The sequence below is a fragment of the Podarcis bocagei genome, assembly GCF_964188305.1.
Source record: "Podarcis bocagei genome assembly, chromosome: 15".
NCBI lineage: Eukaryota > Metazoa > Chordata > Lepidosauria > Squamata > Lacertidae > Podarcis > Podarcis bocagei.
The window spans coordinates 10447434-10471661 of record NC_138141.1 but is presented as its reverse complement, the minus strand read 5'-3'; the positions used below and the strand labels follow the sequence as shown (position 1 = coordinate 10471661).

Here is a 24228-nt window from a genome sequence, read left to right as displayed (position 1 = left end):
ATGCAAGACCGATGCTCTTACCACTGAGCTAAATCCCCAAACTAAACCCTCACCTTCATATTCTTGCTAATCTTTAATGTGTCCTAAAAAGGCCATAGGTCATTCACTAGAGGAGTTTCACACCCCCCCAATTTTGTTTTGGTGCTGTGGTTCATACGGAAAGAATGCGCACAACACACAGGCAGCCGAAGGGAGAATGCAAGACAGCACAAACTACAGGGTAGATATAGCCAAGTATTCATTTATTAACAAAATAAGACTTACCAGGATGGAGCTCTTATCACCCAAAATGATCCGCAGCCTTCCGCGCTGCGTTAAGACTGGGGATGGGGTGGGGTGGGGCTCCACAACCTAAAGACAGTTCCATTCCCATAGGTCAAGATAAATTGGGGGATTAGGGAGGATTGAATGGTTTTTTTTTGGTATGTAGATTTGAGCCTGCAGTTGAGGGTGCAACCGGCCCCTTGGGGCTAGCCGGACTCTTTATAAGGATCCAGCTTGAACTAGGCTAAGCAAAAGTTATTTTGAGTTCTTCATTTGGTGCATGTTGGGGGGAAAAAAGGTCTTCAGTTCCAGTCCCTCGAGGGTGCTTGCCAATTTTATTTAAATCCAGGTCTTTAAAACAAAACAAAACACCAAAATAAACAAAAGAGCCACCTCAAAAAAATTGTGGTAGGTGTCCCTGTGATGGATCAACTTGCTCAGCACTCTTTCTGGGCTTCAAGTATCAGCAACATCCAAGCACCAGGATAACTGGCACATCAGCCCTTGCCTCTCCATACAGGGCAGCCGCCAACTCTCAAAGCTCAGAGCACCTGACTTTATGGAGAAGAGAGAGGGCACCCGACTTAAGATGGAGTAGTCCTCAGAACCAAAGCCGGCGGCAGAGACTGGGGTCCTTCCTTGCTTACAACCCACCAGCAAAGTGCATCTCACCACCGCATGGCAAGTGATGCTCTTGGCATCCTGCAGCTAGAACAAAGCCACAGAACATCTCCCAGCTGACCTCCCGCCGCCCCTTTCCTTAGAACACAATACACAAAAGGACAAAAAAAAAATATAATTACATTTCTGATAACTGTACAAAAGGGGGGGGGAAAACTATTTTCTTTAAAAAAAGAAAAGAGGGGAAACAAAGGAGGGAGGGATGCATTTTGTTGAGAATCATGCAAATGGTTTATGGGGGATCAAGAGATTTTTTTAAAAAATGAAAATTATAGGGGGTTAAAAGAAAGATAAAAGAAAACACAATTAAGAGCCCCCACACAAGCAAAAAGAGAGAGAGAGAAAGATTTAGGTTGGGTACTGTTATAATCAATATTATTTTTTGGGGAGGGGGGACACAGACTTTTTGCATACCATTGATTCATTGGTGTATTAATGCACTTATAATTCCCAGCGTTAAGCTAACATACAGTAAATAAATACATAGTCCCAGGACGAGGGCAGGAAAAGAAGAGGGAGAGGCGGCAGACACCGGGAAACTATAGTTACTGATATCCAAGTGCAGAGGCTGAGGTTAGTCTTTGGCCATAAAGGGCATATGGAGAGTAGTAAGGTCCAGCTGCGGGCAAAGAGGGCACAGGCAACGCCCCGGCCGTGGGCAAGTGGCTCTTGCCGTAAGGGTGGTACCGGTTTAGTCCCAAAGTGTGCGGGCTTCTCAAAGACAGCGATCCTGGCAAGGAGCTGGGGCTCCCGGGGCCGGTGGGTGGGAGATGCAGGTGGCAAGATGCCGCGGACCCCAGCCCAGAGGTAGGGTAGCCAGCCAGGAGTTTTTCTGCCCCTGGCAGTGTCGTGTGGGTCCGTAAGTGGGCCAGCAGTTCCTCCGAGGTGGCAAACCTCTTGTCGCAGGGTCCGCTGGCAGACACCCAGTTGCATATGTGGGGAAGGGCGTCGTTCTGGAGCATGAAGCCGTACGTGTAGAGCGGGTGGCCCGGCAGGCTGGGTGTGGCGCTGGAGAGGGTGGTGTGCAGAGGGTGTGTGGGGTACACCAAGGGATATCCGCTTTTCAGGCTGCCCGGGTCGTGCACGCAGCTGGAGCAGTTGCTAGTGCCCAAATGCGAGGCGCTGTGGTAGCTCAGGCAATAGGGGTCGCGGCATAATCCTTGCATGAAGGAAGGGGGAGAGGCCCCCGTCAGAGGGCTGGAGCTGGGGGGCTTGCCCGGTAACCCCAAGGCACCAGGCAACTGGCTGCTCACCAGGCTGGGCTTGGTAGGGTCCAAGCTGGGCACAAACTGGGACGGGTAGCCAGCATAGGCCCCGACGATGGAGCCGTGGTAGCCGATGCTGGAGGGCGGCAAAGGAAAGACCGAGTGTCCCGGCTTGTATGGGGACACCGGAGCCACGTGGCCCGCGCTCAGGGCCGGAGGCTCCGACTTGCGCCCGGAAGCGGCCTCGGTATGAGCTCCGGGCTCCGCGCTGCCTGCGCCGCTGCCCGCGCGGCTGCTACTGCCGCCGGCTCCTTGCGCGCCGTCGGGGCTGGCCTTGGCGGACATATCCATCTCCTTCTTGTCGTCGGCGCCTTTGCAATCCGCGTGCTGCGGAGAGCTGCCCCTCGAGCCGCCGGGGGAGGAGGAGGTGGAAGAGGACGAGGCGGTGGCGGCGGCTGCTCCGTGCGGAGGGAAAGGAGGGCAGGCGGCGCTGGGCACGCGGAAGCCCGTCTTCTCCGCGCCCGGCCCGGCCTGGTTCGGCTGCCCGCCGCCGCCGCCGCCCTCCTTACGCAGATCGCCGCCTCCGCCGCCTTTGGAATAAGGCTTGAAGCTGGACTTGTCCTCGGTCGGCGGCTCGCCAAGCTGCTTGAGGGCGCCGCCGCGGCTCCCGGACTCCTTGTCCGGCCCGGAGAGCCCGGCCGAAGCGCCGGAGTTGAGTTTGGAGGCGGGCGGAGGGTCCGGCTTGCCGATCTGCGAGCAGGTTTGCGCCAGCAGCGCCAGAGGGCTCTTCTTGGCGTCCAGCTGGGGAAGGCAAGGCAAGGAGGGAGACAGAGAGGCTGGTTAGACCACGCAGAGCTGGGCGCGTCGGGAGGAACTGCGCCCCCACCCCCAATACAACACCCACCCAAAGGACAGGCAACGACTCGGAAAGGCCCCCGGGGCGCACCGCGGAGATCCCGCAAACGGTGCCCCCTTCCCGGCCCTAGTTGCAAAAACACTCCTGCCCCGACTCCCCTACTATTTTAGGCTACCCCCCTTCTTTTTAGGAGCGCCACCCTTACGGAAATTCCCTCCGGCGGAACCGGACGGAAGTTTCCCCTCCTGCAAACCCCACAGACGAGCAGATCCGGCCCGGGTTGGTTCACTCTCCAGACGGGCGCTCGGCTCATGGAGGGTCCGAACCCGGGTGAAAGATTCTCCCAGGAACCGAGAGACAAGCAGCCTCGGCGATTCACACCCGCTGCCTATCCCCCCCCCCACCCCACCAACCCCGCTCCTTCCCACCCCGATGGATCCCGCGATCACCCGCCTTTGATCCACAAAGGCTCCGGGCGCGCGCAACGATCGCCCACGAACCTTGCCTCGCAAAGTTCGGCCCGGGAGATCGAGGAACGAACAAGCGATTCCTCCGCCGTCGGAATTTGTGTTAAAATCACAGAACTCAAACAACTCTCTTTGCTTGGGACTCTATTTAAAAGGAAAGTCCGGGCGAGGATTTTCTCCCGTCCGGCTCCACAAATTCAGAGAGAGACAGAGAGAACAGACGGACTTCTAGTCCAAGCCAGGGCGAGAGATCAGGGTGGGGCTCCCCAAGGGACCGCGGACCGACGCGAGGGAAGCGGGGCGCAGCTCTGGAGGGACGCAGGTGAGAAGCGCCCGGAGGTGCCGGGGGACCCTCCCGTCGCCCAATTCGCCGTCGGGGGAGCGGCGTGTGCGGAGAGGGAGAAGCGAAAGCAGGAAAGAGCTGGCTGGCACTGACCTCGATGGGGCTGACGGGCGTGGAGGAGAGGGGCTGCAGGTATTCCGGGTGCAAGAGGTGTCCGCTGTGGGCGCTCAGCATCTTCAGCACCCTGATGGGAAGCCGGTTCGCCTGGCGCAGGGGGTCCTCCGGGGACAGGTGCGAGAGCGCCGGGCACGCGGCTCCCGGAGCCTGGGCTGGAGAGGACGAGAAGGTGGCGGCGGCGGCGGCTGCTACGGCGGCGGCCGCGCTCTTCCCTCCGCTGCTGGTGGGCGATGTCCTTGCGTTAGATCCAGCGGGCGAGCCAGCGCTCATTTGGGGGAGCGGGCCGGGCGGGGGTGGGGTCGGGCCGGGCTGGGGAGGGGGAGGGAGCGGCAGGAGAGGCGAGCTCCGCAGCGCCCAAGCCCGGGCGCCTGGCAGGAGCGGCGGCAAAGACGAGCGCACCGGCCCCAGCGAGACTTTAATGGAAGAATAATAATAATAAAAATAATAAAAACCTCTTTTGGGGAAAAAAGCCCTTCCCGTTCCCGGAGCCGCACGTCAAATAGCTCCGATCTTGCAGCACACTTCAAAGGCACCGGCCCTGCCCACCAATCGGGGACGTGCCAAGGAGCTCGGGGAGGGGCGATCGGCTGGTGGGGGGAGCTTAGCCTAGTGGGAAGATGTGGGGCTTAAAGGGATCTCGCGCGCTCTCGCGTTTTGGCACCTCGCGGATTGCCGAGGAGCTGCGTTTGCGAAAGGGCGCTGCGCCCTCGCCCTCGCCGGATTGCACCCAGGGGCGAGGCTGGCTCCCCCCCACACTTTCAAAAGGGGGGTAGGGAGAAAGGCAGTGGGGAAAAGGGTGTGTGCCTATGGAAAACATTGCACTCACCTTTCTTCACTTAACTGAGCAGCAAAGACTTTTAAGCTTTTCCTTCTTTCTTTTTTAAAGGAGGCGGGAATTCAGGAAGAACAAAAAACATGTAATATTCTTTCGTCACTGGAGAAGCGGGTGCGGGGAAGGCACTTACAGTACAGTACATTAATGAGCTGCCTACGCTCTGTGCACTGAAAGTACATGGCTTCCCCCGAAGTATCCTGGGAACTGTAGTTTTGTGCTGGGTGCTGGGAATTGTAATTCTGCTAGGGGTAAACTGTGGTTCCCAGGACACTTTTGGGGGAAGTCGTGTGCCAGAAGTAGAATCATAGAATCATAGAATCATAGAGTTGGAAGAGACCACAAGGGCCATCGAGTCCAACCCCCTGCCAAGCAGGAAACACCATCAGAGCACTCCTGACATATGGTTGTCAAGCCTCTGCTTAAAGACCTCCAAAGAAGGAGACTCCACCACACTCCTTGGCAGCAAATTCCACTGTCGAACAGCTCTTACTGTCAGGAAGTTCTTCCTAATGTTCTTCCTAAAAAGCCTTGCAAGCCTTTTCCAGCACATCCTTTCTATGGGTTGTTTCCAACTAAGCTCAGAGTAGACCCATTGAGGTTAATGAACCTCAGTTAGTCAGGTCCATTAACTTCAAGGGGTCCACTCTGAGTAGCGCTAGCATTGGAGGCAACCGGATGTTGTGTTTATTGAGTTGCTCTCTGTTTGTTTTGCTGGCACTGTGGTTGTTTTGGGCTTCCTTCCAGGAGGAAAAGCAGGAGATAAGCACCGCATGAAAAAAAGAAAAGAAAAGAAATGAAAGGTCACGGGTCTAAAATATGCTCTTCCGAAGCCAGTCTGTTGGTAAAATAGCTAAGAATGTGGAATGGTGAGCTTCAAAATTAAGAACATAAAAAGACTGAGCCCTGAAGGATCAGACCAGCACCCTGTCCTCTTGGGAAACCCTCAAGCAAGGCCTGCTTGCAACAGTAGCCTTCCAGCCACTTGTTCTCGGGCCCATCCCATAATATGGACTCACTAGAGGGCCTTTAGAATCAGCCACTGTGGTCTCTGCATTATGGGGCCATCCTAGGCACAGGAACACAGGAGGCTGCCTTCTTCCTATCCCATGGGTAGGCAAACTAAGCTGGATCTGGCCCAATCGCCCTCTAAATCCTGCCTGTGGACGGTCTGGGAATCAGCGTGTTTGTACATGAGTAGAATGTGTCCTTTTATTTAAAATGCTTCTCTGGGTTATTTGTGGGGCATAGGAATTCATTCATACCCCCCCAAAAAAAGATATAGTCCGGCCTCCCACAAGGTCTGAGAGACAGTGGACCGGCCCCCTGCTGAATAAGTTTGCTGACCCCTGGGCCCTAGCCAGACCATTGGTCCATCTAGCCCTCCACTGTCCACACTGATGGACAGCAGCAGCAGCTGTGCAGAGTTTCAGGCAGGGGGCATTCTCAGCCCTTGCTGGAAAAGTTGAAGATTGAACCTGGAGCTTTCTGCATGCACCTACCCTTTGGAACCCCCTGCCTTATTGACACCAGGCAGCACCTTTTTGTTTTTGCTCAAGCCTATCCAGACATGTAGATAGAAGTCACCTGTGTTGTATTTCTTTCTTGCTACTGTTGTTTTTAACCGTATGGAATTTTTTTTTGAAAAACTTGGTTTTTTAAATTGATAATTTTATTTTTTAGTTTTGTAAACGGATTTGAGGGTTTTTGTTTACAGTCGAGTGGTATATAAAACTTATTAAATGAAATCGATGGACATAAAGGAAAAGCAGATGTTGTGCCTCTGAGCTACCACATATTTACTTGTAAGAAAGTCTCACTGGTCAGACCTTCAAACTTCAGCTCAGGTCCCTTGATTTGTTTGTTTTTTAACCCACTCCCCCCTTTTTGCCTTCTGTGGCAGCCAAGCAAGAGTGTCAGCTTGGTCCCACGGGGCTGTGGCTACCATGCATGGCCCTGGCACCAAAATTTGTGGGTGCCCAGCCCCTTCATGGGGAATTTTGTGGGTATTTGGGTACCCAGGGCTCTAGGGAGTTGGTACCTATGTGGCCAAGTGTCCTGTTTTACAAAGGGCAGTCCTCAAATGGCATCCTCCATTTGGAAGGCTGTCTGGTCCAAGCCCAGTTTAAATGGAAGGAGCCATGAGAAATTAGAGCAGGGGCTGTGAAATTGCCCATCAAGGATTAGCACTTGAAATGCAGACTGAGCAGGCACATACAGTAGGTCATCTGGGTGGCACTCAGTCTCATAAATTCTGAGCACATTATAAAGCATGGGGAACTGTCATTTGTTAAGGGTGCTGGGAATTGTAGCTCTGTGAGAGTAAACTATAGTTCCCAGGATTAGATGATGGACGCAATGTGCTTCAAATCTATGCTGTGGATATTCTGTAATATTCTACAGCCTTTTAAATGCGTCTGCATTTTCTGTTTTGTTTTAATTATTAACTTGTTTTTATCCTATATTTTATTCTGTGAACTGCCCTGATATCTTATGAAGAAGGCGCCATATGTAAATCTAATAAATAAAAATAAAATGGCCTGGCCAGAGTCTACCCCACTATGGGGACACATATTTCTATTTCTGTTTGAGTAATTCTTTCCGGATTTGCATCTAGGTGTATAAAGTAGCATATGCAGATTTTGTGCAAAGCTGTGCCCTCCTTTGTTCGTGTGTTAATGATGCATAAGCAGACTCAATGCTAGGTTGCAGGGGTCTGCGGAAATGGTTGCCCACTCCCCCTTTGGCCTCCCCACTCATAACAACAACAACCAAAGATGAGAAATTCAGACAAATTAAAAAAACACTCCTGAAAATTGGGTCTCACTGGGTTCCACCATTATTAGGACAAAACAGGAATCCCTGGTCTATTGGAGACATTGGCAAATACTTCCCCTTTTATGGGGAAAGGAGTCAGCAGATGCGAGCTCTTGTCTTTCTTTGGAACTGATTGGGCTTTTTCCAGAAGGCTCTTTTCCAACTTTGGGAAATGTGGCTGTAGAGACAGCTATGGCCCCTGCTATGGGGTAGATTTGCAGCTACCTAGACTCTCCATGGGAGGGTGGGGTGACCTTTGTAAAGTTTACAGCGAATGGGCAGTGCCGTGCAATAAACACAAATCGCTCCACCCACAGTAATTAGGCTTGGAAACAATTTTCAGTTGCAGCCAATGGAAGGCTCTTTTCATGACTAACTGGCGTGTATCCAGCAAAATCCTACTTGGCTTATGTCCAGTCATTTCAATGGGTCTACTCTGAGTAGGACTAAAATTGCACATAACCAATGCAGGAGCTACCTTTCGGTACACCAGACTGCAAGCTTGTCTTCGAAAGGAAACCATGGAATGGGAGGTAGGACTTTACAGTGCTGATGAGACCAGAGAATTTCCAAGGAAATGAAAATTCACTTTAGGTGGCCATGAATACTACCAAGTTCTTACCATCTAGCATGCAATACTTCAGGGCTGTGGGGAGAAAAGCAATCACAAGTTGTCGGAGAATAATTCAGTGCAGAGATAGAATCAAGTAGCGGTCAGGTAGATTGATGAGTGTTGCCGACAAGTGGAAAGCAGGCATGAATGGCACCCAGAGCAGCAGAGAATATTGCCATAAATCTAGGCGGCTGGGACGTCTCCAAAGGCAGGTTCACACACAATCATTTCAAAGTGATGGCTGACACCACAAAGCCACTGTGAGATGTCTGAGTTGCAAATGCTTCTCAGGTATGTGTCCAGACACAAGCTTAGCAATTCCTTCAAAGTCACAGCTGAGTCAAGTGGCCGTGGAGCTAAGATTTCAGCATGTGCCTGATATGAGTTAGAGCACTCACATGGCTAGGCATAGCTAAGTGGCTTTAGCAAACTAACCCCCACCCCCAAATGATGAGCTGTAACCAATGCTAGTCGTACTCAAAGTAGACCTGTTGAAATTAAGAGGTCTTAACTTGGACCCACCAATTTTAATGGGTCTCCTCTGAGTAGGAGTTTGTGGCTACAACCCTGTTGTGTTCATGGATATTATACAGTAGGACCATAGCTGCAGGGTTTCTTATGGGAAACTGTGTTATTATAAGTGAATCCTGCAAGAAAATGCTGCAGAATATGCTTACTTCCTAACAGTAGTGCTCCTATCAGCCATTCACAACAACCAGCCACACCTCCTTGCAAGTTGTTCTATTCTATTTCTTTGTCCACATTTTCATTTTTTGTTCCCAGCTGACACTCAGTGTTCTGTGACCACTAAGCATGAATAGTCCCCCCTTGGGCGACATCTCCCTTGCTTTTCTGTGGCCCTGTATTATCCCCAATCTTGTCTACACAGCATTTGAATTTGCTACTTGATGGGGATGAATGTTGTGGTTGTATTGAGAGCTGGCCATTGGCTGCCTGAAGCAAACAACAAGATGGTGCCATGGTGCCTGGAAAGAGGAGACTGAGAGGAGATACAGTAGCCATCTTCAAATATCTAAAGGGCTGTCACATGGAAGAGGGAACCAATGGCTTCCAGATAAAAAGGAGATTCTGACGAAACATCAGGAAGAACTTTCTGACAGTGAGAGATGTTCGACAGTGGAACAGTCTCCCTCGGGAGGTTGTGGACTCTCTTTCATTGAAGGTTTTTAAGCAGAGTGTGGATGGCCATCTGTCATGGATGCTTTAGCTGAGATTCCTGCATTCCAGGGGTTTTGAATAGATGGCCTTTGGTCCCCTTCCAACTCTACAATTCTACAATTCTCTGATTCCTCATACAGAAGCCGACCAGGCGTCATTATTGGTGACAGGACAGAATCCTGCACCACAACAGAGGGCAACAAGCTGCATGGCATACAGAACCCCCAGCATCCAGTAATCAAGATGTCCACCTCATGGGCCAATCATGGCCAACCCCTACCATTACAGTCAAACAGTAGGGCCGGCCCTGATTATCATGACATATGATGCCATCAACTTACGGGGTGCTCTATGGAGTTGGAAAGATGGGCAAGTTCCTATCTCCAAAGGTTTCTATCAATCTAAATGGATGGATGGGAAAATAAGGGGGGGGGGGAGGAAGGAATCTGGACACATGTGGTTATATTAAAGGTAAAGGTAAAGGTACCCCTGCCCGTATGGGCCAGTCTTGACAGACTCTAGGGTTGTGCGCTCATCTCACTCTATAGGCCGGGAGCCAGCGCTGTCCGCAGACACTTCCGGGTCACGTGGCCAGCGTGACAAGCTGCATCTGGCGAGCCAGCGCAGCACACGGAATGCTGTTTACCTTCCCGCTGGTAAGCGGTCCCTATTTATCTACTTGCACCCGGGGGTGCTTTCGAACTGCTGGGTTGGCAGGCGCTGGGACCAAACAACGGGAGCGCACCCCGCCGCGGGGATATATTAGTTGTCGCCAACTAAGTTCTTAAAGTAGACCCGTTGGAACTATTGAACCTGAATCAGCCATGTCCATTGACTTCAATGGCTCCACTCTGAGTTGAACTAGCATTGGGTACACCTAGCGGTACCTGAAATTCAATTCAAGCTGACAATGAGAATTAAAAGGTGGCCTCCAGTGGTGCAATATATCTTACTTGGCAGATATATAAGAATATAAATGGTAAAGCTGGAGTTGAATGGCAATGAGACATACAGTGGTGCCTCGCAAGACGAAAAGAATCCGTTCTGTGATTCTCTTCGTCTAGCGGTTTTTTCGTCTTGCGAAGCAAGCCCATTGACGGATTAGCGGATTAGCGCTATTAGCGGCTTTTAGTGGCTTTTAGCGGCTTATCTGCAGATCGGATCAGCTGATAAGCGGCTTAGCGGCTTAGAAAAGGGGGGGGGGAAGGGGAAAAAACCAGCAGGAACTCGCAAGACATTGTCGTCTTGCGAAGCAAGCCCATAGGAAATTCGTTTTGCGAAGCACCTCCAAAACGGAAAACTCTTTCGTCTAGCGAGTTTTCCGTCTTGCGAGGCATTCGCCTTGCGGGGCACCACTGTACCTTTAAGTATACCTTTATCCTTACGCAGTAGCAGGCTGGTGATAACTGCTGGGATGATTTTATCAGTACTTGTAGTTTGGCAGAGAACAGTTTGCAAGAAACAGTCCTAGATAGCACAAATATTCTGGCATTGGTGAGCTACGTGAAACATGTCTCAATGTAACCCACAAGTGATGACATCAAACTTCTTGTTGAATTATAATTCTGCTGTTTCACATTGTATTCATCCTCTGAAGTTCCTTTGGCATATATGTGTAAATAAATCTTATATTACAAAACACCAATCAGTCTCCAGTAACCCAATTCCAAGGAAACCAAATCCCAAAGTAAGTGCTGGAATCTCAGCAGTCAGATAATTGAGGTGTGCAAAGCAATATATTATTTTCAATTATGGTTAGCCTGTTTCCCCCAAGGGAGGCTTCTGCAATTTTATATTTGGGAACAAATTCACTGGTTGAATTTCTGTGGGCTTGAAGTCCTTGAGTCCAGCCCTCAGGCCTTTCTCTCCATGTTCAGTTCAGTGTGTTCTGCGTGATTATTCTGAAGCAGACTTTGCCAACTTGATGCCCTGCAGATGTTCTTGGACTATAGCTCCCATCAGCTCCAGCAGCATGGTCGTGTTGGCCGGGGCCGATGGGAATTGTAGTCTAAAACATCTGCAGGGCACCAGGCTGGCAAAGGTTGCCCTGAAGGACGTGGTTTGGAGAATCATGGCCTCAGTCAGATGAATTCTCATGTATAAAGGAAGCATTATATCAGCCAGCACAGACTGAACAGTCTGTCAGTCCGTAGGGTGGAAAATTGAAAGGGTGAGTACATGGTATGTTTGGGGTGATGTAATTGCTACGATATTTAAAAATAAAATTAAAAAAACCCCATGGCTTATCTGGAACAAATTACCCGCTGAAACCCCAGTAAACCTGCCTCTCTGATTGGCATGCCACACCACTAACAGATTTATAACTCAGATTGTTTGACAGTTTCCTACTTCCTTTTATGTATTTCTAAGCGACGGCGTGGAATTTGCCAATGGAACACCACACGGCAATTGTTGGCTGAGCGGCTGGGCAGGATGGAGATGAAAAGGCTTCCAGGAGAGCTTTCCTGACTGTGAGTAGACACATCGCAGACCTACGAGCGTCCATTCCTAGGAATCAGAGCCTTGCCATTTCTTCCCTAAATCGCAGAACACAGGTTTTAGGTTACCGCTACCTCCTGAAGAAAAGAAAAGGAAAAAAAGCCGAGCGAGCAAGCTGTATAATTAATCATATTAGATCCTGGCAGATGCTTTAGTTTGCAACAATGTTGCTATTATTAAGCATCTACGGCCGCCCATTACAGCCGGGACCCACGTGCTCAGAGTTCTGGGAAGGAGGACTTGGCAGGCCTCCCCTGAGCGAAGTAGGCTTGTCACATGGCATGCTTCAAGTACCACTTTCCCAACCACAATCAATCACTCCGCTTGTCGGATCTGTCAGTTCTACCTCATTGCGAGACCTTTCTCTGAAACTGACCGCAAGCCTGATTCGAACCGAACGGCGGTGATGGCAGGGATGGGAGTTGGCTGTGTGTGTGTGTGTTTTCCTCAAAGGGGAGCCATTCCAGTTCAGGAGAGAAGCAAGAACAAAGCTGGGGAGGGAAGGGAAGGGAAGGGAAGGAAAACAGCAGCAAAGCAAAACATAACAATTGCTTAAGAGTAATTCAAGTTGGAAGAAAATGACAAAGAAATATGCATGCACAAAGGTGGGGCAGGTAATGAGATGTGAATGACTCCTTTCACAGGTACGGATGGGTGAACATGCCCCATTTTGGTTTCTCCCAGTTTCTGAGTTTCCCAATGCTTCAGTTCTTCACATTTCTGCATCATTTTTCTGCCTTTTAACCAACTACTGTATTTTTCGCTCTATAAGATGCACCAGACCACAATATGCACCTAGTTTTTGGAGGAGGAAAACAAGAAAAAAAATATTCTGAATCTCAGAAGCCAGAACAGCAAGAGGGATCGCTGCACAGTGAAAGCAGCAATCCCTCTTGCTGTTCTGGCTTCTGGGATAGCTGTGCAGCCTGCATTCACTCCATAAGATGCACACACATTTCCCCTTACTTTTTAGGAGGGAAAAAGTGAGTCTTCTAGAGCAAAAAATACGGTAACTAACTAACTAACTAACTAACTAACTAACTAACTAACTAACTAGCTAGCTAGCCAGCCAGCCAGCCAGCCAACCAACCAACCTAACTCACTGAACATTTTCAGCATTTTAATGTGAATTCCTGCTAATATGCAAATTTTCACAAGACAGTGCCTGTTTCGGTTGGAGAACTGTAGTGCAGAATTCACAAGAATACGAATTTCAGAGACTGACTGCAGTTTGGCTTGTGTGAGGAAGTCTCAGGAAGTCTCAGTTCAGTGGATTCACCTTTAAATGTGTGTTCTGAGCCAAATTTCTTCCATTTACCTGTCCCCTCCTGCTCCACAAAAAACCTAGAGCTCACAAGAGCAAAGACGGCAATGATTATGATTCTGTACCATTTCTGTATCATAATGTAACTAGGAAGCTGCAGATGGACTTGAGGCATGGAAAGTTTTGAATCTACTAATGCCTACATCTCTAAGTCATGCTGGCTGGATGACCAAAGGAGATGGGTTCTGTGCATGGGCAGGAATCACACAGGATCTTTTCAGGTCATTTTCATAGCCTCTGTTCTTGCTGCTGAAGAGATAACTCATTGTTCAGTTTGGTTTTTTTTGTTTTGTTTAAGCAGCTTGTCTCTTCAGCAGCTGGAACAGGGATGAGATGATAGCTGGTGATGTAAGAGGATTCCAGAGCAATGAGAAAATGAATGGTGGAGCTGGCCCAAGACATTTTGATGCCTGAAGTGAAGCACCAAATGATACCCTCCCTATGCTAGAGAGGTGGTGGACAAAATGTAAACAGTCTTGTTGCACTAGTTCAGATGTAGCTGCTTGACTTTATGTATTCCCCTAAATTCTGGCTCCTGAAACAGAATGCTTCACCATAGCAGAACTGACACAGTGGGATATGAAGAAGTTTCATCAAATGTGATCAAAGGCTCATCTGGCAATCTCCTTTCAACAATAAAATATGGAAACAATCGAAAGCGTTTGATATAAGGTTTTAAATCTTAGGCTATTACACATTTCTTCAGTCATGAGTTGCGCTAGCCACTGCCAGAGGTTGGATACTGGGTTTCGGGGCAGCTTTATGACATTTGGCATATCAGACAGGAAATGTATTTGGGAGTTTCTGGGTTGTCAGAGTTCCTAAGATATTGCACCCTATTTTGTGTACGTGTGTGTGTTTCCTATTGCCAAAAATTCCTCTAGCCAACTTGCTCTTCCAATGTGGTTTATTTTAGCTGTCTACTTTATTCCAAAGTCCCTTCACTATCTGAGAGTTTATTTTGCTGAAAGCATCCAAATGTATAAGAATAATTAAAGCACCCTTGTTTTGATGGCTCTCAGGGACATTTTTCTTAATGAATAAGAGTGTCCAAAGCTGGCAATCAAGAGGAAAGGTAGTAAAACAATGACCAGGGACTGTCGCTACTTTATTGGCAAGAAAGCTGCCAGATCAAGGTAGTTTCAGCAGCAACAAACTGTCATCAGGAGATCAAAGATGATGATGAATGCTGTTCAACAGACTATTATGGGGAATTATTATTTCTGATGATTCCTTCGTTTTAAACATACACTCTGCTTCTGCTATCCTGAGCACAGCACTAACTATATGGGCAATTCATCCAATAACCTCATTGGTAGAGCATCTGATGGAGAGAAATATACGTATAGGCCGGCTCACCCTTTTCGTGCGGTGGTATTGCAGGATGGAGGAGGGAATTCAAGCCGGCTGTGCCCTTCCAGATTGGTGGAGAGGGCATAAGCCCCACCCGCCCATCAGGAACTGTATCCTGGCCTGCTCCCTGCTTTGGCAAATGGGGATGCAGGCCAGGGCTTGGACTGTGCCAGGGGCAGAGCCAACACAGTCAATGGTGGGCTTCCCTCAGATCCGCCCCTTGCCCATTTAAGCAGCCAGCAGGCTCAGCCTGTTTGTTCCTGCGCCGGGTTTCCCTGCCCACCTACCCTGGGTTTAAGCTGATAGTCAGTGACTTTCCTGTGGCTACAGTGGTTGCCATCCTTCAAGGGGCCGGGTAGGAATTTTTCCACTGGGCTAATTGGCACTGACCTGGTGGCTTTGCCTACTGGATAGCAATCATCACAACTGGTTGGGCAATGGGGCAATCCTTTGTTTTGGATGGAGGGGAGGTTGTAGTCTGTGCCTGCCCCTCCAAACTCTGGGGTATCCCATGAAAGGGATCTGGGGGGAATGGTTATGTCTGTGTGCCCAGGCGGGGGCAGGGCTGAAGGCACTCCCCCAGATGGCGGTCCCTGTGGGGGGTCACCCTATTGGATGTAAGTTTTAGGAGCCCCCACCTGGATTGACCACGCGTCACTTCTGGCAGGTGGGCTGGAAGTATTTTGATTACCCCATGCCCAAGCCAAACCTCTTTCATCCGTATTCAATAAAGTTATGGCCTGTTTTGACCCCGAACCAGTCTCATTGGTCTCTTGTTATTTGGGTTGGGGTATGCGAAGTCCGATGCCTAGTCCTACTAGACAGCTTTTTATAGTCCTCGTGCCTGGGGAAGGGCTGCACTTCAGTGGCAGAGCACAAATAGCTTCAATCCTTGTCATCTCCAGGTGATTTTGGGAAAGACCCTGTCAAAAACCTTGGAGAGTCAGTCAGATAAATAAAGATGTAGATTTGGAACGACACAGCTTTCCATATTCCTGTTGCATACTTTTGTGATTTCTTGGAAAGAAAAGGCAACACAATAGAAAGTGCCTTTAAAAAGAGTATATGACTTAAAAGGAAAAACAAACAAATGGGTAATGGAAATCAAATGAAATCCAGCATTAACTCAACAGAACATAAGGCCTTCCCCCACCCCAGGTTCTTAGACATGATCTTTCAGAGTGATTTAATGACCGATTTTCTAGCTCTGAAAAATTGTTATGCATAGGGGAAGGCACAGTGAAGGACTTAGCCCATTTCCATGTGCTAAAAGCACTCTTTGCATCTCACAAGTCTGTAATTTGAACATAAAAAACTCAAGGTGCACAAATGGTGCACTTGGATTGTTCAAACTGCTTGTTTCCATTTTCTCCTGATACACCATTTGCACGTGAAGACAAATAGTCCTCACAAGACTTATTTATTTTTTTATTGAGTTTATATCCTGCCTTTCTCCCAAGGCAGTTTACAACATTTAAAAACCTCTTGCCAGAGTGGCACATGCTCTGTTTATCTCCTGCTTGAACTACTGCAATGCTCTCTACATGGGGCTACCTTTGAAGGTGACTCAGAAAATACAATTACCTAATCCAGACTGATGACTGGCAGCGACCACCAGGACTGTGTAACTCCGGTCCTAAAAGATCTACATTGGCGGCTTCCGGGTTGGCGCGATCTGGAAATGGCGGATTCCCTCCGAGCTGCGGAGGGAATCTGCTCAGCTGAGGACGGGTCTTGCCGCGCCGGCGACGCGGGGACCCTTAAAAACCGCAGGCGCTGAAGCCTGCGGACTGAAGACTCGGTGGGCGCCTTAAGCGCCCCCGACCCACGAAGAGCCTTTTTAAAGGCTGCGGAGAGGGTACGGAGGGTGGCGTGGCGCTGAGAGTCGATCGCTACCTCGGTTGAGCGAAGCCGCAAGCCATGACTGGAGAGCGCTGACTTCCTTCCTTGAAATTCGGACTGAAAAGAATAACCCGTGAGTAAGACGGAATTGGACTTTAAGAATATTATCCCGTGAATTTGAGACGACCGGGGTGTGTGCTAAAAGGAAGTCCGCACCCCCCCTTTTGCAGACGATCTAAAGCAACGATATAAGAAATAAGCTGGAGAGCCTACCCTTTGTGGGGTGAGTTAAAAAAGATATTAACTTTCAAGATTTGGCAAAAAGAAATTTTGAGCTGGAGAGTGGAGTTTTGGAAGTTTTCTTTCTGTTGTAAACAACCCCCCCTCCCGGGCCCGGGAGCGTCCTGTTTTTGAGCTTGTGGAAGAGGTGCGGAGTTTGACAGCTGTCAAAGCTGTCAAACGGACAGTTTAGAGCGGAAAAATTGTCATTTAAGATCCCTCTGGACTAAAATGAGTTACAACTGAACTAAAATTGTTGGAAACAAAGTAATAACAATAAGTTAGAGGATTGTTGGAGAAAGATTACCAAGTAACCAGATTCCCTCTAGGGGGAACTCTGTGAAATTACAATGGCTGTGGATGGAAAGTTACTAGTGGAAATCAAAAGAATGTTTCATTTGGTGGGAATCTTACAAGAGCAGAGTCTGGCTATGAATAAACAACTCATGACCTTGACTTCTGGAACAAGCAGCTCTGCTGAATGTAATGAGGACCTGAATGAGAAAGAATCCACAGCTGAATTGGAAATGATATCTAAAGAAGTGGAAGAGACTAAACAAGAAAAAGAGAAAGTAAAGTTGGAAAGTACCAACCAGAAGCTGACATCTGTGGAATATAAGCAAGGAGACTTTTGGATCATATCTACCACAAATCTGCGAAAGATGCAAAAGAAGAAGGAGGAGGCCCCGGGAGTTTATGGAATACAGGAACTTAAAATAAAGAAATATGATTGGGGCCTCCACTCTGACTTTGACTCTGAAGATGCAGGCCTTGTGGAAATTTTCCAGCAGCTGTTTCCAAATGTCCTTGTGGGAAGAGAATATGGTTTGATGGTGATAGAACTCTTTCGAGATACGACGACCGACATAAAGGATTACCAACAAGACCGGCGGAGAGGGACTGAAAGAGACTTGAAAGCCTCGGACGTGAGGAACCCAGGCTAAGAACTGCTTTTTGGACATGTATTGGGGAAGGGACGAAAACCGGGGATGGGACGGAGGGAAGAATAGAATTTTAAAAACACTCAAGACCTTTGGGTTTAGTTAATATGACCTTTATCTAAGACAAAATGGGAAATCGATGGAAGGGAATTTGAGTCCAACTTAGGAAAATCTATTTTTCTTTATAAAAGAGGTAATATTAAGATGGTTAAGAGGAGAAATACCAATTTGCTGACATAATTCTGGGAATTGGGATGCATGAAGGGGGGTGGGGGGAAGTTAGGGAACAAGGTTAGGAAAGTAGGATTTTCTGAAATTATACATGTTTTTGTCTTTTGTCTTTTCTGTGTGTATTTTGTCTTTATAAAAGGTGAAAAACCAATAATATTTTTTTTTTAAAAAATAAAAGATCTACATTGGCTCCAAGTATGTTTCCAAGCACAATTCAATGTGTTGGTGCTGTCCTTTAAAGACCTAAATGGCCTCGGCCCTAAAGGACCATCTCCACCCCCATCGCTCAGCCCGGACACTGAGGTCCAGCTCAGAGGGCTTTCTGGTGGTTCCCTCCCTGCGAGAAGTGAGGTTACAATGGACCAGGCAGAGGGTCTGCTCGGTAGTGGAATGCCCTCCTATAAGATGTCAAGGAAATAAACAGCTATCTGACTTTTAGAAGACATCTGAAAGCAGTCCTGTATCGGGAAGTTTTTAATGTTTGATGTCTCACTGTGTTTCTTATATTCTGTCAGAAACCACCCAGAGTGACTGGGGCAACCAACTCCGATGGGCAGGGTGTAAGTAATAAATACGAATACCAGTGCTTTTTTCGAGGGTGTGTGTGCAGGGGGACGCATACCCCTAAACATTTTGTGAATCTAAGGTTGGCCTCATTGAGGGGCAGTATTTCAATATCAGTAGGAAAATGAGAATATCCCTAAACATTTTTTTTAGAAAAAAGCACTGACTAATACTAATACTGATACTGATACTAATTGTTTGTTGTTGTTATTAAATACAAAATAATCAACATGAATTAGCCTTCCTTACAACTAGTCCAGGGGGTGGCACCCCTACCTTGTCCTTAGTTTCTGTGTAGCCCAGGAAGGAGGGTAGTACTAGAAGTACCTGGGTCTGCCTGCCATTGACTCTAGCGCCACCTACTGTTGACCTCCTGGCTTACACCCTACCAGACCCAATGGACTTTAGCTGCCACTGCCATGGGAAATACTGTAGCAGTTCCTTTGTGCATCATTGGCTAATGTGATACGCCTGAAGTCGTCTTGGATGGAAAGCCACTGTGGCTCTTCCCCTTATAAGGGGTTCCAGAGTTGGGGCATGGCAAGGGCATTTGCTTCCACCTTCAACAAGAACTGCACCCCCTCCAGCCCCTCACCCGACTGTTTGCCCTGGTGGTTCCTTGAAGGAAAGCCACTTTCCCCAAGTACATTTCAAGTACAGCTGAACCATATATACTAGAGAACAGAACAAGGCTGTAATTTTTAGTGTGCTTACTTAAAAGTTCGCTCTACCAAAATCAATAGGACTTAACTTCAGAGAAAAGACCTTGAGGATGGGAGCGGTAATGTGAAATATGTTGTTATTTGTCGAATCATGTGAGGCAAAGCTTGCCTTGGGCCTTGTGGGAGGGACCACACACTGTGGCTGCTCTCCAGACCATAGCTGTCAACATTTCCCCTCTTTTAAGGGAAATTCCCCTTTTCTGAATAGGATTCCTCGCAAGAAAAGGGAAAGTTGACAGACCGCCCTCACCCCTTTGGAGACGGGAAGGATGTTGGTGTGGGAAGTAGTGCCAGCTCCAGGAAAAAAAACAAAATGGGGCAGGGCATGGAAGTGATAAAGTGCCTTCAAACAAACCCCTCACTTCCTTTCTGCCCTCTGCCCTTGCTCAAATTCCCCTGCATTTCCTGCTTCCTCCTCTTCTTCCTGCAGACAGTACAATCTTCCTCCCTTTGCCCTTTGGATCTGGCTTGAGGCTTGGCTGAGCAGCTCCCAGTTCCAGATCTGAATTCTGCTGCTTCCCACTTTCCCTTTTCCCCATGTAAGGAGGCTCCACGTGTACACACACGCAAACACTCTCTCTCTCACGTGTTTGCAAGCCTTGGTGTTCTCCTGAGCCTGCTGATACCCCTTTTCTTTCTTCTGCATGGTACCGTTTTGGGGACATAATGATTGGCATGTGAGCCAGAACTTTGGTGGTATTAACAGGAATGATAAAAAGAAAGAGACAACAGTTCCAGTAGGGAGAGTGCTGCTTGGGAGGACATAATTCCTACCCATTATGTTCCTATTAAATTCCAGGGCATAAGAGGCCTCATGTACCTTAAGGCATAAAACAGAAGGGAAATTTTTACCTGGTACTGTTTATCCCATCAGGCCTGTGATGGACAGGGATGGGGAAAGCTGCACATGGTGAAGTTTTCTGTTTTGTGGAACAAATGACCTCTTTGGCTACCCAGTGTTCAAACTTTCATGCAGTCATTTGGGCTCCGTACACTGAAATGCAATTCCGCCCGATGAGGGACTTTGTTTTCTCTCTCCCTCTCCTGCATTTAAGATCTTTCAGCAACTTGTAATTACATGTTGGTGAGATTTCCGTGTTGAACACATAGATTAGGGTGTCCGTCACGCCTTGCACATATTTCCGGCCTTGTTCCAGTGGTTTAAAGGCATTCCACACACAAAAAATGGGCTTTCAAAAGGGCTTCTCCACCCACCCCAATGATAACCAATGTTTTGTTTTGTTTTTTCACTTGAAAGAATGAAAGAAAAAACACACGCACACAGAGGCTGTAAGTGATGGCAAGAGACCACTGGAAAAGGTCCATCAATAACAGACCTGTCTGCAGAGTCACTAGCACAGGAAACATGTCAGTAATGATGGATAAAGGAGTAACACTGACTTCCCCAAGTGATTTTTGCGGTGGCCAATGCCCTAACTCTTTGAAGGAAGCTATCATCATCAGTGGCAAACTCATGTTTTCTCATTACACATATCCTAAAACAGTTATTTTTTTTATTTAAAAAAGCCTTTTGAAAAGCCAGGATATGATGGACACTTTGGCTCCATGCGCCGTATATATTTAAAGCAGTATCACACCACTTTAAGCAGTTGTGGCTTCCCCCAAAGAATCCCGGAGACTTTGGTGTACAAAAACAACATAGAGCTAGTGAATCTTTGTAATAAAAGCAAGCAGCACGATAAAAGAACTGAAAAAGGTGAAAACAGGAACTGAGGAATAACAGGGCCTGATCTTGTGGGTCTGGGAAATCCTGGGCAAAATGCTATGTCTGAAGCAACCAATAGATGATGCTTCACATTCCGCAGGGACTATGGTAGAAGATGCCCGTCATGGTATCCTGTTGTCAAAGTCACACCTGTGCTTTTAAAGAAACTCTTTGTTCAGAAGGGTATTTTATTTTGGCAGGGCATATCCTTTTTTCTTTCAAATCTGATCTTCATATATTGAGGAAGGAAGAGATTTCTGTTGCAAATTTCCTGCAGGAGACTTCCTGGTCCTTTAATCAGCTACTTCCTATTCTGGGTCCTCCTGATGCTTTCCGCTTAGTTCTGCTCATGATTTTCCAACTGCCCATCATAATGTGCCATTCCCCATTCCTGTTCACCCCATATATTTCAGGATCTACCCCTGAAGGCTTCATGACAGGGTTTCCCAGTCTCTTCCAGACTTCTTCCCAAACTGATTCTTACCCTTTGTTCCATTTCTCAACTTTTCAGTTTCCACTGCAGCTGATGTCGAGCTCCTTGTGCTCACCCACTCACCATTCCTCCCTGAGGAAATGGTCATTGGTCAGTGATGGAGCGTGTGCTTTGTATGCATAACTTACCAGGTTCAAGCAGAAGAACATAAAACGAGGCTTTCTGTATCAGTCCAAAGTCCCACCCAGTTCATCCTTCTGGTCTCACAGTGAACGGCCAGTCAGATATGTCTGGAAAACTGACAAGTAGGTTGGGTGCACAATAGCACACTCACACCCATAATCCCCCAGCAAATGGTACTGGAGGTACCACATAGCCATGATGACTGGTGGTCATTGGCAGCTGTATCCTCCATGGACTTGTCTAATGTCCTTTTAAAGTCCATCAAGTTGTTGGTCATCACTACAGGCACCAGGTGTGATGGCCTGGGACTCGGGCTCAGACTCAGAGCCAGAGGAGTCTCGGTCCGCACTGGATACTTTGCCTCAGGCGGCAGCTGAACCGAGTCTGGGGCTTGATTCTGAAGAGCCCTAGTCTGCACAGGTTCCCTTGCTACAAGCACCAGCTGGCCCGAGTCAGGGGCCTGAGCCTGCCCTGGCTCCAGATGCGGGGATGACCTCGTTGCCTCCAGCTGGACCATCACTTACAGCTGCTCCACTACCAATTGGGTCAGGAGAGGCTGAGGTGGCCTCTGGGTCTAGTAACCCACCCGCATCTCCTGAGCTGCAGAGACTCAGGTCTGAGAGAAGGAGAGACCTGAGTACTCGCAGGAGGAGTGCTTGCCTTTGGGCGAGACAGGGAGGTGAGTCATCGGGGGATCAGGACCGGCTGTTACCCCGTCAGAGATCAAAGGCTGCCGGACCCCGACCCAGGTTGTGGGAGCAACATTGCTGCTTGCTGGAACCTGCCTGTTACCCTGTGCCTGACCTAGCCTGGTTTCCTGCCTTGGCCCTGTTGGACTGACTCTTCGTGGAATCCTTGGATTTGGGACTGGACCTGGACCGCGTTGCTCGGGTTAACCCCTGGGCCCAGCACACCAGTGGATGGAGTGGATGAGACCAATAGTGGGTCCCGTGATCAAGAAGGCAGTTTTTGCATGTACTGTAGAGGAAAATGAGGGGCAGATGGGGCTCACCACCCTGGGAAGGTAGCCCACCTAGGAGAAGGCAAACTCTGATCCTAAACCTCCACTGCTTTGCGGCTGTACTCTTTTTAAAGAAAGGCTTTGGGAGCAAACCCTGAGGAAAGATCCATACCCGCTGCCTTGTGGGACACCTTTGGGAGAAGAAAAGGCTAAGGAGCAAATCCAGAGTGAGGTCCCTAAAATGGTTGGATGACATTTGCATGCCTCCTTCCAGGAACTCCTGCAGCTGAGCTGGTGCGAAACATATTGCTCTGCTTTCCTATGGACCACATCAGCAAGGCTGAGAGGGGGTCTTGTTGTCTGGACAGCTCAGGACTTCCTTACACACTGCCAGGCTTGCACCCCAGAGAGGTCACTTGGTTGCTGCTCATGTATCAAAAACAACACAGGAAGCAGCAGTTATGAGTTAATAGAATCATAGAATGGTAGAGTCCTAAGGGACCCAGGAGTCATCTAGCCCAACCCCCTTCAGTGCAGGAATCTCAGCTAAAGCATCCATGACAGATGGCCATCCAACCTCTGCTTAAAAACCTCCAAGGAAGGAAAGTCCACAACCTTCTGAGGGAGGCTGTTCCACTGGTGAACAGCTCTTACTGTCAGAAAGTTTTTCCGTTTGTTTAGTCACAATCTCCTTTCTTGTAACTTGAAGCCATTGGTTTGAGTCCTACCCTCTGGAGCAGGAGAAAACAAGCTTGTTCCCTCTTCCATGTGAAAGGCCATACGATATTTGCAGATGGCTATCATATCTCCTCTCATTCTCCTGTTTCCCAGGCTAAACGTGCCAGGCTCCTTCAAGCACTCCCCATAAGGCTTGGTTTCCAGACCCAGAGTTACCTGTTTCTGCAGCCACAGCAGGCCCTGAAATTCCCCAGCACACACTCCATAGTCTCCCAAGACAGACTGATTCCAACAATCTGTGTGAAGAAGTACTTTCTTCTCGGTATGCTCTCTCCACGGAAAGTCTGGAGGATGACAACGTGCGATTAGGTCTTTTCAGTGGTGGCTCCCAGACTGTGGAATGCTCTCCCTAGGGAGGCTTGCCTGGCACCATCGTTACATATCTTAAGGCACTAAGCACTAAGCAAAAAGATTTATTTCCTGGCCTCCTTCAGTGGGTGGGATGCCTTAATCCCTCCTTTAAAAAACATGAATGTGTTTTAGATTTATGTGTGAATTATTTTATGCAGGTTGTGATGTATATACTATTTATTTATTGCTGTAAGTTATTTTGAGTCATTTTTTTTTTAAAAAAATAAGTGATCAATAAGTTTGGCTTCCTCAATAAAATATTTGAGGGGGCTGAGCCTTCACAAAGATGATATGCGTGTGCTACATCACGTGTTCAATTACTGTATTTTTCGCTCTATAGGATGCACCCAACCATAGGACGCACCTTGTTTTAGAGGGGGAGGAACAAGAAACAAAAATTCTCCCCCTCTCTGCTCAGCGCCCCTTCAGCGAAGCAGCAGGAGGAACGGAGCCCCTTCCATTTCTGCTCCCGCTTCGCTGAAGGGGCGCTGTGCAGCTCTCCCTCTCTGCTGAAACCAGGAGACTCTTGCTCTCCGCTGCACTCCGAAGGCTTCAGGTGGCTATCCCTGAAGCCAGGCGAGCGAGAGGGGTCAGTGCGCACCGACCCCTCTCGCTCTCCAGGCTTCAGCGAAAGCAACACGAAGCCTCCAGAGCGCAGAGGGAGCTCTCCCTCTGCACTTCGGAGGCTTCGCATTGCTATCGCTGAA

At 48.5% G+C, this 24228-nt stretch overlaps 1 protein-coding gene and 1 long non-coding RNA gene across 3 annotated transcripts; one reads left to right on the top strand and one right to left on the bottom strand.

Annotated features, from left to right (window-relative positions):
- Positions 1-225: 225 nt before the first annotated feature.
- ZNF703 (zinc finger protein 703) lies at positions 226-4399 on the bottom strand. The gene is made up of 2 exons (XM_081171698.1): positions 3910-4399; positions 226-2951 (listed from the first exon to the last, which is right to left on the bottom strand). The coding sequence occupies exons 1-2, from the start codon at positions 4201-4203 to the stop codon at positions 1491-1493; spliced, it is 1755 nt and encodes a 584-aa protein (XP_081027824.1). The 5' UTR covers positions 4204-4399; the 3' UTR covers positions 226-1490.
- Positions 2962-23587, top strand: LOC308574280. Of its 2 annotated transcripts, none has more exons than XR_014002434.1 (4): positions 2962-3795; positions 11745-11845; positions 21367-21593; positions 23264-23587. It is a non-coding gene; the product is annotated as an uncharacterized lncRNA (long non-coding RNA). The 2 variants fall into 2 exon arrangements; XR_014002435.1 differs by lacking the exon at positions 2962-3795 and adding an exon at positions 11302-11544.
- Positions 23588-24228: the final 641 nt, after the last annotated feature.

Excerpts from the sequence above, each read along its gene's own strand:
- ZNF703 (XM_081171698.1), bottom strand. The coding sequence starts at position 4,203 with ATGAGCGCTGGCTCGCCCGCTGGATCTAACGCAAGGACATCGCCCACC. Across the intron at positions 2,952-3,909 it reads CGCCCGTCAGCCCCATCGAG|CTGGACGCCAAGAAGAGCCC; the intron begins GTCAGTGCCAGC and ends TGCCTTCCCCAG.